Genomic DNA, 17,972 nt, shown 5'->3' with positions numbered 1-17,972 from the left:
GATATATTGCTCCAGATCGACATCACTGCTCTCCAGGTTTGATGCACGCTACAGGACAGTTCATCTCCATGGATTCTCTTGAGAACCCCAACAAAACCCCCCCCCCCCCCCCCCCCCCCCCCCCCCCAAAATTACGGACCTTCACGGGACTTCAAGTCATAACCTGTCATGAGGTACAAGAAGGCATAGCGGAATGGCACACAAGATATATCGATAAGGAATCTTTGTATTCATGATATCAAAAGATACAACATTGAGGCACATCTCAGGACTACACCCTCGTGATGCCGCACATGTGAGGGTAGGGAATCACACGTAGAGTGGAAACCAAACTGAGCTCAGAGTCACCACTACTCCCTATATAGGTGTTTCTGGCTTCAACGCCATGGTATAGCTATAAAGCCCATACCCTTACACTCACCCCCGCTTAATGAATTGCTGTCCTTAGCAATCTAAGGTGTTTCTTGACTCATTCCGGGGTCTTAACATAGCTTATGCTATCAAGCTGGTCAATGTTTGCCGGTCTAGGACTTTGACTCATGAGCGGGGTCTTAATGCAGCCTTTTCTATCAAGCTGGTTAGTGTTTGCTGCACTATGACTTGGGGGTCTTAACATAGCTTATTCTATCAAAACTGACCAGGGTCTACCCATCTAGACTTGATTCTTTTATTCTTTTGCATTCCAATCCACCCTTGACTCAATTACATTTGAGGAGTGAAGGCTTCATGGTCCTAACTTGAGGTGGCTTGGTGCTTATGGCTTTGCATACCAAGCTTTGTAGGCGCGATCCCAAGTTGTCGCATTGTTGGGGTCAAGGCATGGTGGCGCAGTCGTAGCCATGTTGTGCTACGTCTAGCAGTACATTGAGTTGCTCCTTGTGCCGTTCCTTCCTTTCTTTGTGCCATTGCCTTGGGCCTTGGGGACTTGGGCCTCTTGGTTCGGTTGCCAAGACGCTTTGCCCTCATCGCCAAGTTAAGAACTTGGGCTGTTTTCCTTGGCCTCCTTACCGGATCTTTCTTGCTTGCTTTGAACTTAGACAAGCCGGTTGGTTCAACTTGCCTTCTCGTATGGAAGGTGCGGTCTTGGTGCATGGCACCTTTGTGGCTCTTCTTAGCCTCATTTGGAGTTGAATTTCTTGGAGGGGAATGGACTAAGTCGTCACACTTAGACCGGACTTTGGTTTGCGGAAGTAGAGGTATCCTTGAAGTTCTTGGGGTGACGCCCATATATGTGTGGTGCTTGGTGTGTCACGAATCCATAAGATCGGGATGACAACTCCTTGCACTGCTTGCGGCCTGAATGCGAAGATCTCAATCTTTGCCAGCATTGAGTCCCAATGGGTTCCATAGTCCAAAGACATTTACCTTAAGAGTGAGTTGGAGAGTTCTCCAAGGCTCAACTAGCAAGGTTCCATTCCATGGCACTAAGTTACCTTGATTGGACCATATTGCGAACACTCCCTCATGCTCTCCCTTCTTTGAGGCTTTGTTCCAAAGCTCATAAGGTTTTGCCTCTTCAGGCTCAAAGAGGCGTAGCCAATGACTCTATTGTTGAAGTGCGCTTGGTTCCTACTTTGATCCGAGTTGGCTGGGATGGGATGCGGCCTTGGATCAAAAGCTTGGTTTGCTTCGTCCTTAGCCACGAGTTGAGTTTGGGGGGTTTTGGAGGCATCTTCATTCTCATCTCTCATCTTGGCTCTAGCGGCTTGCCTCTGTTTCTTGGTGTTTGGTTTCGCCTTCTGCTTCATCTCATTCTCATTCTCTTTCTATTCTATCTTTTGCTCTTCTTATTCCTTCTTGCCTTCTATCTTTTCTTCTTTGGCCTTCATGCCTTGATCTATCTTTTCTTGCTCTCCTTGTTCTAGCCTATCTTCTTCCTTTGGCTTCTTAGCTCTCCATACTCATTCTTCTAACTTACTTTCTGCGTCTCTTTCTACTTGCTTAATCTTTTTCCTAACTTTTTTTTTTCTTCTATTTGTTTTCTCATATCTTGCTCTAGCTTTTTTTTCTCTTCTAGTTTCTTCCTAGCTAACTCTACTTGCTCTTCTATCTCTTTTCTTCTCTTTTCTTGTCTCATCTTTTTCTTGATCGTCTCTATGGCTCCATCTAATAAATCTTTTTCTTCTTCTTTCCTATCATCTTCTTTATCTCATCCCATATTTGCATGATTCTCTCCTTAAACTCTTTTCCTAGACTATCATCATTAAACTGTGAGGGTTTGGTTGGTTGTTGGGTTTAGGGTTGTCCGGGTCAAGTTGTTCCAAGATCTAGGTTGAGCTCCTCCTTGCCCTTCGATTCTTCTTTGGGTTGTTGGGATAGAGGTGTTCTAAGATTTGGGTTAAGTTCATCCTCCCCCTTTTCTTCTTTCTTCTCTTCTAATTCCTCTCTTTTTTCTTTTCCTTCCTCTATATCATCATCTAAAGTAGAAGTGTTGGCTCCATGTAGCGGATGCCCTACCCAGGTGCTTTCGTCCTTCCATTCTCATCTTCTAACTCTATCTCTTCATCTACTTCTTCATCAAAGGCATCTCGTGCCTCACAAGAGGGCGCAAACTTGGCCTCACCCTCAATCTCAATGGGTGAAGGTGCTCCAAGATTAGGATTGAGCTCATCCTCCCCGTTCTCTTCTTTTAACACTGGTTTTTCTTTCAAGTGGGCCGCAACTTGTGGGTGCAGTGGTTCATCCTTCTGACATGTCCACCTTGCTTCATTTTCTTTTGTGTATCTTAACTCCATCATAATATTTTATACCTTTGAACTCACATTCACTTTCCATCATTTTTCCTTCAGATAATATTCAATCATTTCTTCTTCTCCTTGAACTCCTTCGGGTTGGCATTCTTCAGGATAGTGGTAGTCGGTGTAGGGGTATTCTCCTTTTGGGTGGTAGTCAATGGGAACATCTTTAGGGTAGTAGTATTGATATTCTTCAGGAGGGAATTCAATGTGGAGGTATTGGTCTTCAGGGCAGCCTTCTTGGTAGTGGTCTTGCGAGTAGTAGTTGGGGTAGTAGTTTGGCTCCTTGTTGGGGACGAGGTGTTCCAAGATCTGGGTTGAGCTCAGCCTCTCACAAGTCTTTATCTTCATTTTCATTTGACCATATTTCTTCTTCTTCTTTCACCTATTTTTGTTTCTCTTGGCTCCTTGGTCCTTCTTTGGTTGGCTTCATTCTATTCTTCAGCTCTTGGACTCTTTTGGCCCGCATTTGCTTCAAGTATGGTTCAGCCCTCTCTTTGGCTTCTGCAGCTCCAAAGGCAATCTCCCAGTCCTACCTCAGCATGATTTCTCTTGCAATTCCGTGTCAAGGTCTCAGGTCATCTTCACTTGCCATAATCTAGCTCTCTCTTGCACCAGGATCAATTGGTAGTCAACCTCCTCCAAGTCTTCATCTAGCTCTTCAACCCTCTCTTCAAGATTGTGCAGCACATCTGTTCCTTTGTAGGTCTTCCTTAGCGCTTTGATGGTCTTCATCTGCTCGATCAGTTTGAGCCATAGCTCTTTTTTTTGTATGTGATTTTGAGCCAGTGATATAGCTCATCTTCCTCTTCAAAGAAAGTGTCCTCCCATTGCCTCAGCTCTCTTCGAGTCATTTTGAATGGTATGCTGCACGTCCCTATCACCCCACGGCTCCCTCTCAACTTTGTTGGCACATTAGGTTCTCTTCCAATTTTCAGTAGGTAACACACTCCGGGGGGGGGGGGGGGGGGGGCATTGCGCTGTGTCGTGCCGCATCGTGTCATGTCATGTCGTGTCGCGTTGTGTCAAGGTCTTCGCGTCGCATTGTGCGACGTGTTATGGTAGGATCTCTGCATCCGTGAGTCTGCTCTTATCTTGAGCTAGTATGCTCCGCGCTAGAGTTGCTTTGATACCAAGTCTTACGGAACTTTACGGGACTTCAAGTCATAACCTGTCATGAGGCACAAAAAGGGATAGTGGAATGGCACATAAGATATATCAAGAAGAAATCTTTGTATTCATGATATTGAAAGATACAACATTGAGGTGCACCTCAAGACTACACCCTCATGACACTGCACATGCGAGGGTTCACTACTGAGTATAGGGAATCACACGTAGAGTGGAAACCAAGCTGAGATCAGGGTCACCTCTCCCTATATAGGTGTTTTTGATTCCAATGCCATGGTATAGCTACAAAGCCCATACCCTTACATAACTCCCCCCACCTCTCCAAATTGTGATCACACAACACCTATATAGAGAGGGGTGCTAGTTGATAGGGCTGAGGAGATTAGAGCAGCATGCTGACTGCGGATGCAGGGGTGTGTGATAGAAAGGCTACTCTAGAGAGGGATGAGGGAGATCCATAAGTGACATGAGTAGTACGCACCAGGTCTAACCTTGAATCCATCAACGACAGTTAGGTTGAAATGCACTAGTTCAATGGGATTGCCCCAAGCTTTGGAGTATGATGTGGTTGACTATAATAGCAGTAGCTCTAGTATCTATGATTCCTCAACATGTGGCATCTCCTAGGGTTTCACAGGAAGTACTACGTGTCACTCAACTCCTTCCTAGAATGTATTTATCCATAAAGCACTGAACCTCGGAGGTGCTAGATTTTGGAATGTGGTGGGATTGGCCAGGATTATTGTAACTCTTTTAAAATTTTTCTAACCTTGTTCACTCGACTTGGTTTTGGGTCACCACGAAAATCTTTTTAGCTGGCCTAACTTTTGGGCTATTTGCTGACCTTGACCAGATGGAGCTAGTTATTAGTGTATCACATTTATATTCAGCCACACAGCTAGGCACATACTGCTTCATATATCCACCCCATCATCCCTGCATTGTATCCGTATATGGGCATTGTCTTGCCTTATACACCACTTTAGCTTATTTGCATAACATGCCACTTATTATTTTAGCATGTCACACTTTGATGTCTAGTGACAATCATCATTGTACATGGTTTTGTCTCATAGGCTGATTTTGGCCTTAGAAGACGTTAGTATATCTTCATCTTCATTTCTTTATTTCTGTATATGTCTAGAGACATGATTGAGCTGCTCCCATTCCACGCAAGTTGTTGATGGCCCCCATCCAGCTACTTGTTGGCTGCCATCTCTGCCTCTCAAACCCCCCCTTGTGTGAGTTGCTCTTGCTCATGGTGCCTAACCCTGCATATTGCCACTTTGCATGCAACCTTGCGCTAGCCGCCTCACCTTGTGTGTCCCTTTGCCTACCATTTCACCTTGCATGATGCTTCCTACACTATGGGCTCTTGCACTTTGCTGCCTCTTGCATGCACCTTGCACTCTACACTCTTGCCACCTTACCTTGCATGCCACCCCTCCTCATCTGCAACCTATTGCCCCCCCTACAATTGCTTGTCCTCTCCTTGTCTTGCTTGTGTCCCTTCCCTTTGTTGAGCTAAAAATGTATTAGATTCATTAAAACAGCCCCAAAACTGAAATGAATTAATGAATTTGAACCTTTTATTAAAAAGAAACACGATCCTAGAGTTTTTTGTTTCCCAAATACAAATCCTAATTTGGGAGACCCCAAACTTTCTATAAATAGATAGGCTGCCCTCCATTCAATCCAATCTCGTTTTTGTAGATTGCAGGTGCTAGAGCTTTGCTGTCCACACCCTATTCGCAGACGAGATCTTAGCTGGGGCTTCCCACCATTGCTATCCATCAACTGGTGCTTGTTGTCTAGCTTTCTCTCACCATTCCTCTCTTTCCAGCCATTCTCTCACTAGTGTACAGCAAGGCAACTGCTGTACTAGCTGCCACCTTTTGCCTCCAGCCCCAGAAGACTGCCTTTACTGCTGTCTGCCCCTGTGCAGCTGGTGCTTTTTTTAGAGCAGCTTGCGTTTGATGCTGATGCCACCCGCTGGTACCTTAAAATTTTTGAAGGAACAGTTCAATATAAATTATGTTCTCTCCTAGAAGCTACTTAATACCTTACTGTTTTTGACCAAAAATGGTAGAGAAGTTTGAATCTCAAACAATGTTATCCCATGAGAGAATCTTCTTAGTGTGAGAAGCATTTAACTTATCCCAAAGTGCAGGTCTTAAGGCATGCATATGGACCAGACCTTGCTTTTTATCACAAAAGGATTACATAGTTTCAGTTCTTCATTTTCATGGTTTTTTGAAAAGGTCTCTTTGCCTCAAAGAATGTAACACACATCAACTGATTGTTTGTTGATTTACACAGTTCTCTGAAGCATTTAGCAAGTTTTATGGTCAAGCAAAGCGTGGTGCCAGTTTTGATGCTGCAGAGGGGACAAACGCCTATGGAGCTTCTCATGAAAATTGCATAATGTATTATTATTTTTATATCTCCTGCTCTTGTTCTTGCTACCATATTCCGAATAGCAACAAAAAGAGTACAATGTTTTAAAGAGGATTTAATGCCAATCGAATAAATAATCAATTCTTGCATATCAACTAAATTATAGGATTGTGCAGGAAGCAAGATTGCATTACTAATTATGCACAGAATAATACAACTGTGCAGGTATATAACTTGTACAAGCTTGCAGTATATATGCCAGGGAAATATTATCAAGTTTTGTGTTTGTTGTTGTAAATTCCTCTGTTGATTAAATAATGAAACTATGCAGGTGCCATCTTCTAGGCATGCCAATCCTTTCTGCTCCAGGATATCATCTTGATCATGTTTACTTACATGCCTGCATGCACATGTATTCATCCATGATCATACATGCATGCATTTATGTACAGACAGTGTGTATTCTGTACATGCCTACCTGTCCGTTTACCTGCAGAGCAGTAGTTTATTTTAGTGGTCTGAGAGCATCAGATGAAGGCGCTCTTTGTTCATCATACAGTGAGGTTCTAATCTTTCTTTCTTTTGTCAGGACAATTGCCCAGATACCTGCCAGTGCAAGTGTTTCGCATTCTTTCAGTACTTCAGGTATGACACGAATCATAATTCACTTATTTCATGTTTTTGTAACAATATCTACCAGTGTAATGCGTTTTGGAAAACTTTCTTCCATTCTCTGCTGGAAATGTCTGCTATGATAATGACAGCTAAATTCTATGTCAACCATTATAGTTAAAAGGCTCACACATGGAGTGAGAAATTTTAGTCGGCCTCCACAATAACAGAGTAGAGTCATGTAGCAATCTGGTGGTTTAAGACATTATAAATGGAGTAGCCAAGAAAACTGGTGGTTTAAGACATTATAAATGGAGTAGCCAAGAAAACACCCTTCTATACGGTTATATCATTTTGATTCTCTTTCATATCTATGGAAAGACATGAAAAGGCTCTTAAGTGCCCTTAATAATTTGGGCCATGAAATCTGAACCAGAATTGGTATGGGCACATGTAGGTTGTGCTTTTGAACCAATATGAACTAAATTGTTCAATAAATGCAGCTCATTTATATTTTCCAAATTCCTTCACAGGTTTGGATGGGAAAGTGGTCATCTGGGAACTGAAGAACTTGAATGATGCTGTAGCAGGACTTCATTTGTAGCTGCAATGTTTAACAATGCAGAGGGCCACTATCCTTAATGGCTTCTTATTGTGAAACCATCTAATTCGGTTCACTTTTGAACCTTGAACTATTTTTTCCATTATCTTATATAAAGTTGAAATAGAGTTAAACTTTGCCCCTCTTAATCAGATTATGCTATCACAAGTAAATAGTATAGACTGTCTTCAATTTAGTTTGGAAGAGCTTAAGGGTCTTTGTCCTGAAGGTGTTACACTAATGAGTTGGGGTACTCTAGTAGGTAGATGATTATAAAGGTAAGTGTCTTTAGTAAATTGGAGAGGTTTGCTGAACTCCCTATGAGGAACTTTTAACGTTTAGCATGTACAACATGACTGTCTAGGATATGCAGTTGGGAGGTGAAGGCTGCTAAAAACTCAGAGGTCAGCAAGAATTATTAATCAAAGAAAGATTACTGCACAAGGAAGATGCACACAACAAATTGCTTGCTGAATAGAACTTGGAGCAGTTGGCACATATTGTTTATTTCAACATGGTCACCCAGAAAATGACCAATCTGGATACCTCCATCACGACCTTGTGCTAGAGTTTTACAACCACCCAAGATGGTCACTAGGTGTCTTTTACGAAGGTCCCATTGTGCACATTTCAACCAGATATGAAGGTTGAGAATAAATAATGAAGTGATAGTGATGGGCACCCACCACCTATAATGTACAGGTGTGCAAGTATTGTTAGTGTAATGAATACATGGGTGGTTAGGCTTAGGTGCCTTTACCTCCAACAATTATGAGGCTTGACATTTAGTAGTAGCCTCATAGATGATCATGCTTATGCATAACGTAAGTACCAAGCAAGGAGTGAAGTGTATCTTTTGGTACTTGAGTGGCACTTGGCACCTTGGGCTATTCTACCCCAAGAGGGGATTATTACCACTAGATTTACATGATTTTTTGAATTCTAACTAGGTTGGTTGTTATAATACTTGTGTACCTACAAGTGGTTTTGCTTCATGTTGGCACCTCATGCATATTGTGGTTGAGCAAGAAGTAGAATCCATTGTGGCCACTTCTAGTTATGAAGCTAATTAGAGAGTATTGGTATATGCTCACTGAGGTGCATTATCATTATGCTAGAGAGCGACTCTTTGCAAGAGGGATCACTTAGCCTATATGCCAACACAAGACAACATTGTAGATATTTTAATAGAGGTTTTCCCTAGTGACAAGTTCAAGTAGAATCCATTGTGGCCACTTCTAGTTATGAAGCTAATTAGAGAGTATTGGTAGTTGGACGGGCCTAGTATTCCATGCCCATATAATACTCATTGAGGTGCATTATCATTATGCTAGAGAGCGACTCTTTGCAAGAGAGATCACTTAGCCTATATACCAACACAAGAAAACCTTGTAGATATTTTAATAAAGGTTTTCCCTAGTGACAAGGTCAAAGATTTTCATAAAGCTTTGGGCTTACTCCCCTTTGTGGATTGATCATAGTCCATTGGGCTTGGCACTTCCCTACACCTAAGTGCCAACTCTTGTTTACTTCATCACTTCTAGTGGATTTGTTACCATATTTCAATAATGTTGTATGTGAATACACACTTAGGAATTTTGGGGCTCATATTTCCTTCTAGGAGGTCTTTTCCCCCCTTAATCTTATATGTATGCCTATTTCACTCTAGGATATATTTAATATTGTAAACCTTCCCTATTGATACCACTCAGTAATAATTTATGTTATGTGCTCTCAAGCTTTTTCTTCTCAAAGTTGTGTGTTTGCATTTCCTACAACCCTAAATCTAACAAAATCAAAGGATAAAAGAAAATAAAGAAATCCAAAAATTGAGACTACGAATGCTTTTAAAAAGTTGAACATAACTAGCATGGAAACATTTAATAACTAGAGCTTGAAAGTCTAATCCTCGCAAAAGTGAAATGGAAAAGGCCTATCTAGCCAAATAAGAAAGAAATGCAAAAATTGTGAAGTAACCATATATGCAGCCGTATACGTACTTGAGAAGTATCTCCTACAAGGGAAGAGCTTTTGACACGAACTCCCACCTCTAATATACAACCTTGTACATAACCTTATACATACTTGAGAAATGTCTCTTACAAGGAAAGAGACTTTGACACACATTCCTATCCCTCTAATCTACCACCTTTTCAATGATCTCCTAAATAAAGAGAAACAAGCCAGGATGGAAGATCACACGATCAAATTACATCCCTAAGTATCTATGAGCTTAGTTCAGCTAGTACCAAAGGGCACCCAATGTAGATTTGGAGTACAATCCCAATATAGTCCTAAAAAAGACAAAAGTTGCTTCAAGAGCTTCCGAAAGCCTAGTAGAGGGATTGTTAGATTTCATGAGAGGACATCATGTGGCTAAGCTATAGTAGTAAAGGAAGTGGATGAAGCAAGGAAGATCATAAAACTCTTACAAATTCTCACAAATCCTTGAGAAACTTTGACCAAACTACTATTTGGAAGGTTTTAGACATTACCCAAACATGTGTACCCATAAGAACTACATTGATCAATGGTTTAAGTGTGACATTGACCACAAAAGAGAAATTTAAAGAGCCACAGATCACCCCTTGAACTTTGTAGAACAATGTGAGCAAGCCAATCAAGCTATTAGCCTTCAGGCTACTAACAAAAGGCTCAAGCCTTTGGACCATGCCTTGATGGAAAATGAAGAACATAGTTTAGAAGTCATGATATTGCTGAAAAGGAGAATTATGACTTACTAAAAGATATGTGGATTAAAAATTTCTTTGAAGTTGAATATGTGGATATGCCAATAGTTAAGTTAATGAACATAAGGTTATGAGAAAATGAGGCTATAAGAGACCATGTGACAATTGTGTGAAGTCTCTATAAAGAGGATCCCCCCAACTAAAAGACCAAGTCCTAAAATTGTGGACATTTTCCTTATTGATGGGATTAAGAACAAAGAGCTCTACAAGGCTCTACCTCACAACTCTAGTCTAGAGAACAATAACCTAGATTGCATTGAAATGAATGCAAGGTTTGTATAATTTGGAAAATATAGGGCTATAATACAATGATCCCAAAAAAGACAAGGTATAATATGTGAACATGAAATGTACAAAATAATATGTTGTACAAAAAACTATTTTGTTCAAAATATATTTCGTATGAAAGAATATTCCATTATAAAAATGTGGATTGCATGATTCCTGACTAGTCTTTATAATGAAGGGATTATGAAGACAAACTAGAGAATTTAATAATCAATTCATAATGAGAATTGAATATATACTTTAGCTTAATGGTCTCTTATGGGATCAATAAGCTAAAATAATTAGATTACATTTATCTGGTAAATAACTTAACTTAATAAATAAGAAAGAATTTAACATATTAAATATATTTTACATTAATTTAAGTAATCAAGTAAAATAAATTCAAGTTTATGGCTAATTAAAATAATTAAAATCAATTAAATACTTCTTAAATTATTAAGTTTAATAAGATTATTAAAAATTTTAGGTAATATATAAGTAAACTTTGATAGTTAATGAATTTTTATTGAAGTTAATCAATCTTTAAGTTTAAAAAATTGTAAGGTAAGGTTTTGCTCTCATTTGAATTAAATAATTCTAAAATATATTTTGAAAAGAAACTTAGAGAGTAGAAGCAACTTTACTTGATGAATTTATTTTTCAAGTAGGCTTGCTTAGGGTTAGGAGGGAAGTTAGAAAATGGTAACAAATTTATTTAATGAGTGCATTCTTCAAGTAAGCTTGTAAAGGGGTAGATACAAAATGTTTAGGGTAGACACAAAATGTCTAGGGTTTAAAATGATTGACTTATAAAGTATGTGATAAACTCAGAGACAAGACTTGCAAATAATTGATTCGTACACAATTAGCTTCAAACAAGTTAATCTTAAATACATGAGTGTAATGCAACTAACTTGTATATGATTGAAAACAAAGCACACAATTGAAGATATCAAAGTATAAAAATTGAGCCAATGTCAAAGCATGTAAATTATGAGTGGTATTTACAACGCATGTCAAAGTAGAAAGATCAACAAAAGTGACATGATGATGTGACTATTGGAGTTCCCACATAGGGTGTCTCTCTCTCTCGATCTCTTGCTCCATTTTTCATAGCTCTTGCTTTGCTCTTGTTTCACTTGTGTGCTTCCACTTGGGCTCTGCTTTTTGACTAGTATCACACCCAACCATTCGAGGAGCTTCTTCATCCTTTGATTCAACCCAGATTCAAAGCTTCAACTCAAGGTTTCATGGTAGCCATTGTTTTTTCCTCTTGAGATATGCATTGAGTCTTTCCTGATTCTGGCTTATTCCAGCTTGCTCCGTACTTATTAAGGAGCTTCCCAAGGCTTAGCTGATCCTTGTTAAGTGCTTATTGAGCCAAGGAGTAGGAATTTTATCCATTTTGAGTGGATACAGAGCATGATGTAGAAGTCATGGACAACTATGGCATCTTATGATGAAGGTGATGCAAATAGTGAGAAAGAAGATTCAGAAAGCGGGATCCTTGTAGTAGCTCCACCAAAAACCAAAGAATAGAAGAAGATGAATAACAAGGCACTAGGTGTCATTGGCTAGGGACTAAGTAATGATGTGCTACATCATATCTCTGGCATCAGAGATGCTAGAACTGCTTGAAATGAACTTGATAGGATCTTTGGTGTCCAAGCAAAGAATTCAAAGGTAAAATTACTTATGCAGTTTTATAAACTGGATATAAGAGATAGTACTTCCATGACCATACACATTAACAAGTTCAAGAGCCTAAAAACCCAGCTTGCAACTCTTAAGAAAAATATTGATGAAGATGAAGCAACAAGCGTACTGCTTGCAAGTGTAAATAAGGACCCATATGAGAATCTTGTGTCGACCCTGAGTAATGTTCCAAGTCTCTCACTTAAAGATATTGAGCACTCACTACTTGATGGAGAAAGCAAAGTTAAAAGCAAGGACGCAATGGAACACACCACCAACAACAGTCTCTTATACACCAAGGGCACTTATGGACCAAAAGGTCGTGGTCGAGGAATCAACATCAACAACAACAAGGATCGGATTATATGCCATTACTAGGGCAAGATTGGCCATACATCCGGTGAATGTTTCCACAAGAAAAGAGCACAGCAGATGCAAAATGATCACCACCAAAACCAGCTCATGAATGAAGAAGAAGAAGAAGAAGATGCTTCCGCTACCATCAACAACTCTGACAGATTGTTCTAAAGAATTATTTGTATCTTTCTCTTAGTGAATTTGCTTTGTAAAACAAAACCCTTACCAAAGATATAAAGTTTCAAGCTTTAACTTGACTAGGCTGCCTATGAGCTAGTCTCTTGGGCCATGCCACCATGTAAGGGGGGCAAAAGCCAACAAGTGTAGATACTCATCATTTGAGGGGGGTGTTGAGAAATAGACAAATGATGTATGATCCAGGAAGAGATGTCCTAAATCCCATATGCACAGTGAGGATAGTGAAACAGGCCAACTTCTATAAAGCATTGTACTTGACTATCACTTTCACACAATGATGAATACAATATCATGATGCTGTGTACTTTCAGTTAGTCTCATTGTCGTTTTTAGTCTCTTACACAAGATTGTGTTTATGAGTCTAATCTAATCTATCTTGGAATCTAATTCACTTGTGTAACGTTTGGTCTAGTCATTATCCATATCACTATGCTTAGTCTTCATCTTCCAACCTCCATAGCTGCCATGCTCTAGATCCATGCATTTTAACAAATAGCATTCTTGAAGCATCGAATATGCATTATGGAATTTATTGTTTGCTATCCAAAGAAATTTTTTTTTGTTCTATGTGAAACAAAGAATGGAAAACAACACAAAATCAACTCTATGAGTGCCCAACCAAATCTGTACCTATCATCACACTCTTCATTTCTAGCTATAGGATGCCTCTGATTGATTTTTTGATCACAGTAGCCTGTAGAGGCAACCAATTGATGATTCCTTTGATGGGGAGTAAGCTCATTAGCCCATCTTTGATTGCCCTATGTTCACAGAGAGAAATGTGGTATGTGCGTGCATCAGCAGCAACATGACCAGAGGAGGCACAGTTCTGGACAGCGAGGATGAATTTCCACAATTCCGGCTTTTAGAGGGTCTAATGTTGAGTTGTGACATGGTATAAAGAAGCGCCTTGAGATGTAGGGGATATGTCTAGAAGAAAGTTTTAGTAGATATTGCTTGATTTGGGAGATTCAGAGGCTCCAAGGTAGGTAGGTACTGTTTTGGCTATGATCGCCACAAGGTCAAGTGGAGATGGAAGTGAGAAATGAGACCATGAGCTGGATTTGAGTTGACATGAGGTTAAAAGGAACAGAGAGAGCAGAGAAGTGAGTTATGCCATGCTCAGTTGAGCTCTAATACCATGTTAAAATGCATGGATCTAGAGCATGGCAGCTATGGAGGTTGGAAGAGGAAGACTAAGTTCATAGTGACATGGATAATGACTGGATCAAATGTTACACAAGTGAATTAAGTTCCAAGATAGATTAGCTTGGACTCATAAACACAATCTTGTGTAAGAGATTGAAAATGGCAATGAGACTAACTGAAAGTACACAACATCATGATATTGCATTTATGTGTGAAAGTGATAGTCAAGTACAATGCTTTATAGAAGTTGGGTTGTTCCAGTCTCCTCATTGTGCATATGGGATTCAGGACATCTCTTCATGGAGCATACATTATTTGTCTATTTCTCAACACTAATTTGGTGCCTGGATGGTATGGTTATGTCTTTGGGATCTATTTGAGCTTGAAATAGCTCACACTAAGTGGGTGTATTACTACTTCGGTTATTATGATTTATACTTTCGAATATACTATGGTATGCTTTTGAGCTTAGATTTAGGCTTCATTACATTGATCTTGGTTGTGGTTATATGCCTTGGTTACTTCAATGGCTTACACATTTAGAATCTTGAAGAATCTATCGGGTTTTATGTACCTTGGATACTTCGATGTCATTTACTTGATATTTTGAGCTTGCATTGCTCATTTGGCATTCGATTTTGTCCCAGTGGGAGTTACTTGCACTACTTTGTATGTTACAAAGAGCTTTGGATTTATGTAGTTGAGCTTGAGCCACTTTATGTACATGCTCTCTTGATATGTATGAGATGGAGTTACCCCATAGTGGGTTGATTTGATCACTTACTTTGGACTTGGCACTTATGTCTGTTAGTGTGTTGTCAATTTGGCAACTCTCCTCTCTTTACCCTGAGATCTCCTATGTACGTGATGTCTATGGTTACCGCATGTATGGTTATTGGCACATTGCAATTGCGACAACCTTCACTGCCAGTTGTTCCTAGTCTTTCTTTCTTGGTTGCTCATACCTAGTTGTTGGCATATTATCACAATTTATTATAATAGCCTACCATTTTAGTTGTATGCATTCTATATGAGGGCAATCTCTTGGATTTTAGAGTTACTTGATTTTATAGATAGTGGATAGCTCATCCGTTTGGAAGTTTCTCTTGCTTAGTCCTTGATTTATCTATGATTTTGGGGCTATTTTGTTGTCATTTATAATGACATGTTTGCCCTGGATTGTGCTTTCATCTCTTGCATTATGGCTGGTGGGTTGAATACCTTTAACATTGAGAAGTGGGATGACATAAATTATAGCTATTGGAAGGTACAAATCTGGTAGATTCTAGTGTAGAAATTACATATTATGCCATTGAGACATGAGGATGTAAAGGCCCAATGCTTTGATGTAGAAAATTGGGATGAACTGGATGAGTTAAATAAATCTACAATTATTTTGTCACTCTCTAAGTAGGTCTACTATGATGTTGTCTCCTCTGACACGCAAACTGCATGGGAGTTATGGGATAAGAATTGCAATGTTTATCATAAGCGAAGCCTTGCCTCTCAAATGTATTGGATGAAGTAATTCATGGACCTTTGTGTGAAGGAGGGGACCTCCATGTCTACTCGAATGAGTTTCATTCTATTTTTAGCCACTTTTCTTTATAGGGAATTGAATTTAAGGGCAATCTTACTGCCTTGTTTTTGTTGGTTACATTGCTTGAGTCATGGGACACCATCTGTGTATTACTATGTGTGTAAATATGCCTATTGATGGGTTGAAATTGTAGGATGTAAAGGGTACGCTCTTGAATGAAGAGGTTAATAGAAAGAATGTCAATGCTTCTTGCACCTCATGTTTTGACAGTTAGAGGCAATAATGGTAGGAGAGATAATAACCATCATGGGAGAGACTCTTAGAAGTCCCATTCTTAGTCACATGGATAGTCTCTTAGTAAGCCCTGTGGCCGTAAGTACGCATTAGCTTGTCACTATTGCGGAAAGTAGGGTCACATTCTTCCATAGTGTCATAAAATGCGGGATGACAAGCGCAAAGAAAAGGGAAAGGATAAAGTGCATAAAAAGAATGATGATCACAACATTGTCCTTAGCAAGTCCAGTGTCAAGAATGATGATTGCAACATTGTCCCTAGCAAGTCCAGTGTTAAGATTGAAGAGATTAATGTCGTGTAGATTGATTTTGATGATGACTACATACTTGCAGCTTCTTCCCTTGATGCTTCACAGCTGATTGGTGTCTAATCTACCTATGCTCCCTATTGGTTGGTTGATTTAAGGGCATCATTTTATGTCATCCCTCATCGAGAGTGGGTCCTATCACAATAGGACATAATGCCAAGAAGCATATTCCACGGTGGATTCCGTGAGGTTTTGGGGTGGATTTCATAAAATTATATTTATTTGCAGGGGCTTGTACACAATGTGGATTTCTTGTGCGAAAAGTTGATGGGGACACCTGTCCTTTTTGGGTGTCACGTTAATTTAACGTGCAAGTGGGTGATTCCATAACGAGTGATTCTGTAAAATATATATTTAAATTAATAGACGTTTATGAGTTTAGAGTGTGCACTCGTATTAAATTAAGGTTAGGACAGAGTTCCAACCTATTTATTTATTTTGTAGATGAAGGTTGTTAGGTATTCACTTTTGTCGGTTTAATTTTATTATTTTCTAACAATTGTGAATGCTTTCAGTTGATGTGTAGAGTAGGCGGTGGTGGCGCTAGGAAGCACTGGGCGATAGCGTATATATAAGTTATTCAGAAGAAATTATCATTTTTGATAGGCGTGCATCTTAAGCGTGGCGCCAATACTTATTTTGACGTGCTTATTTATTGAAGCGCTTGACATATATTTATTATTTTTTATGTGCATTGGTGCAGTGTTTAAATATTCATTATTGGATATTGTATTTAGGCATTGTCGACTCTTGGGCCGCCCAACCTCTTTATTCTTTATTTGGACAAAAGCAAACACAAAAGCTAAAGCATGCTAATTGTAAAATTGGGCTATTTTTGAGCTTGGAGATGAATAAAATATTAAATACATGCTTTGTGGAGTGCTCACACAAGGCACGGGGGGAGATTGTACCCAATTGGTCTTTTTGCCTCATGTCGTGCAAGTCTATTCTCTTGAATTTCGAGCTTAAAGTGGAGTTCTTTGTTCTTGGGGACCTTCCGGTGCTCGCTACGTACGCATACGACATCCAATTTGTACACTAAGACAAGATATATCAGATTGGAAAATGACATGGCCTTGGATATTGTTGGTATTGAAGATGTTCAATTGCGGTTTCTTTCAAGTAGTATGTTTACTTTGCATACTATATACCATGTTTTGGCTTTGACCAAAAGCCTTGCTTTCGGCTAGACAATTGGATGATGTAGGTTATGTTATATCTTTTGGTGATTCCTCATGGAGGTTTACCCATGGGAATCTTGTACTGGAATGAGATGCCAAGTTTGGCACTCTTTATCCCTTGTATTTGGGTCTATTGACTATGTTTTAGCAATGGCTATCATGTCACATGTATCATTATGGCATCGTTGCCTTGGACACATGTCATTAAAGGGAATGAAAGTGCTTACTTGTTTTGTAGTATCTTCTACCCCTTGACTATAAGTGTTTTGATTATTTTAATTATTGTTTTTATAGTAGCAAGAAGACTTGTAACTCGTATAGAAAGTCTCACATTACGTGCATGTGTGAGCCTCTGGCTCTTGTTCACTGGCTCTTGTTTATTCTAATATTTTTGGATATATACCCTACAAATCATTAGGTAGTGCGAAGTATTCATTAGTTTCATTGATGATTACTTGCATAAGATTTGGGAATACCCCATAAAGTAGAAATCAGAAGTCTTGGCTACATTTCAATGTTGGCTTGCTTTTGTTGAGAACAAGTTTGGGTATAGGCTGAAATGCCTACTATGTGAGAATAGGCGTGAGTATGTATCTAAAGTCTTTGATCAGTTTTGTGATGAGAGGGGTAAGCATATGTTGACTGCCCTATACACCCCACCCTAGAATGGTATAGGTGAGCGCATTAATAGAATGATTCAGGAGCAAGTTTATAGTATGCATATAGCCAAGCAGGCTTACTACAACACTTTTGG

General features: G+C 39.5%; 1 protein-coding gene across 4 annotated transcripts in view; it reads left to right on the top strand.

Annotated features, from left to right (window-relative positions):
* Positions 1–7,621, top strand: part of LOC148025664 (actin-related protein 2/3 complex subunit 1A-like) — a 68,425-nt gene extending 60,804 nt beyond the window's left edge. For 3 of the 4 annotated variants that reach the window (XM_087692880.1, XM_087692878.1, XM_087692877.1), the window contains 3 exons: positions 6,186–6,292; positions 6,853–6,908; positions 7,409–7,621. In XM_087692880.1, the coding sequence (XP_087549006.1) occupies positions 6,186–6,292; positions 6,853–6,908; positions 7,409–7,479 (234 nt within the window). In that variant the 3' untranslated portion in view covers positions 7,480–7,621. The remainder of the gene's footprint in view (positions 1–6,185; positions 6,293–6,852; positions 6,909–7,408) is intronic. The other variant, XM_087692879.1, reaches the window with a different exon arrangement.
* The last annotated feature ends 10,351 nt before the right edge of the window (positions 7,622–17,972 follow it).

This window comes from Lygodium microphyllum, chromosome 14 (genome assembly GCF_053477565.2).
Source record: "Lygodium microphyllum isolate KBCC chromosome 14, Lygodium_microphyllum_v1.1.10, whole genome shotgun sequence".
Taxonomy (NCBI): domain Eukaryota; kingdom Viridiplantae; phylum Streptophyta; class Polypodiopsida; order Schizaeales; family Lygodiaceae; genus Lygodium; species Lygodium microphyllum.
This window is presented reverse-complemented; position numbering and strand designations above follow the sequence as displayed.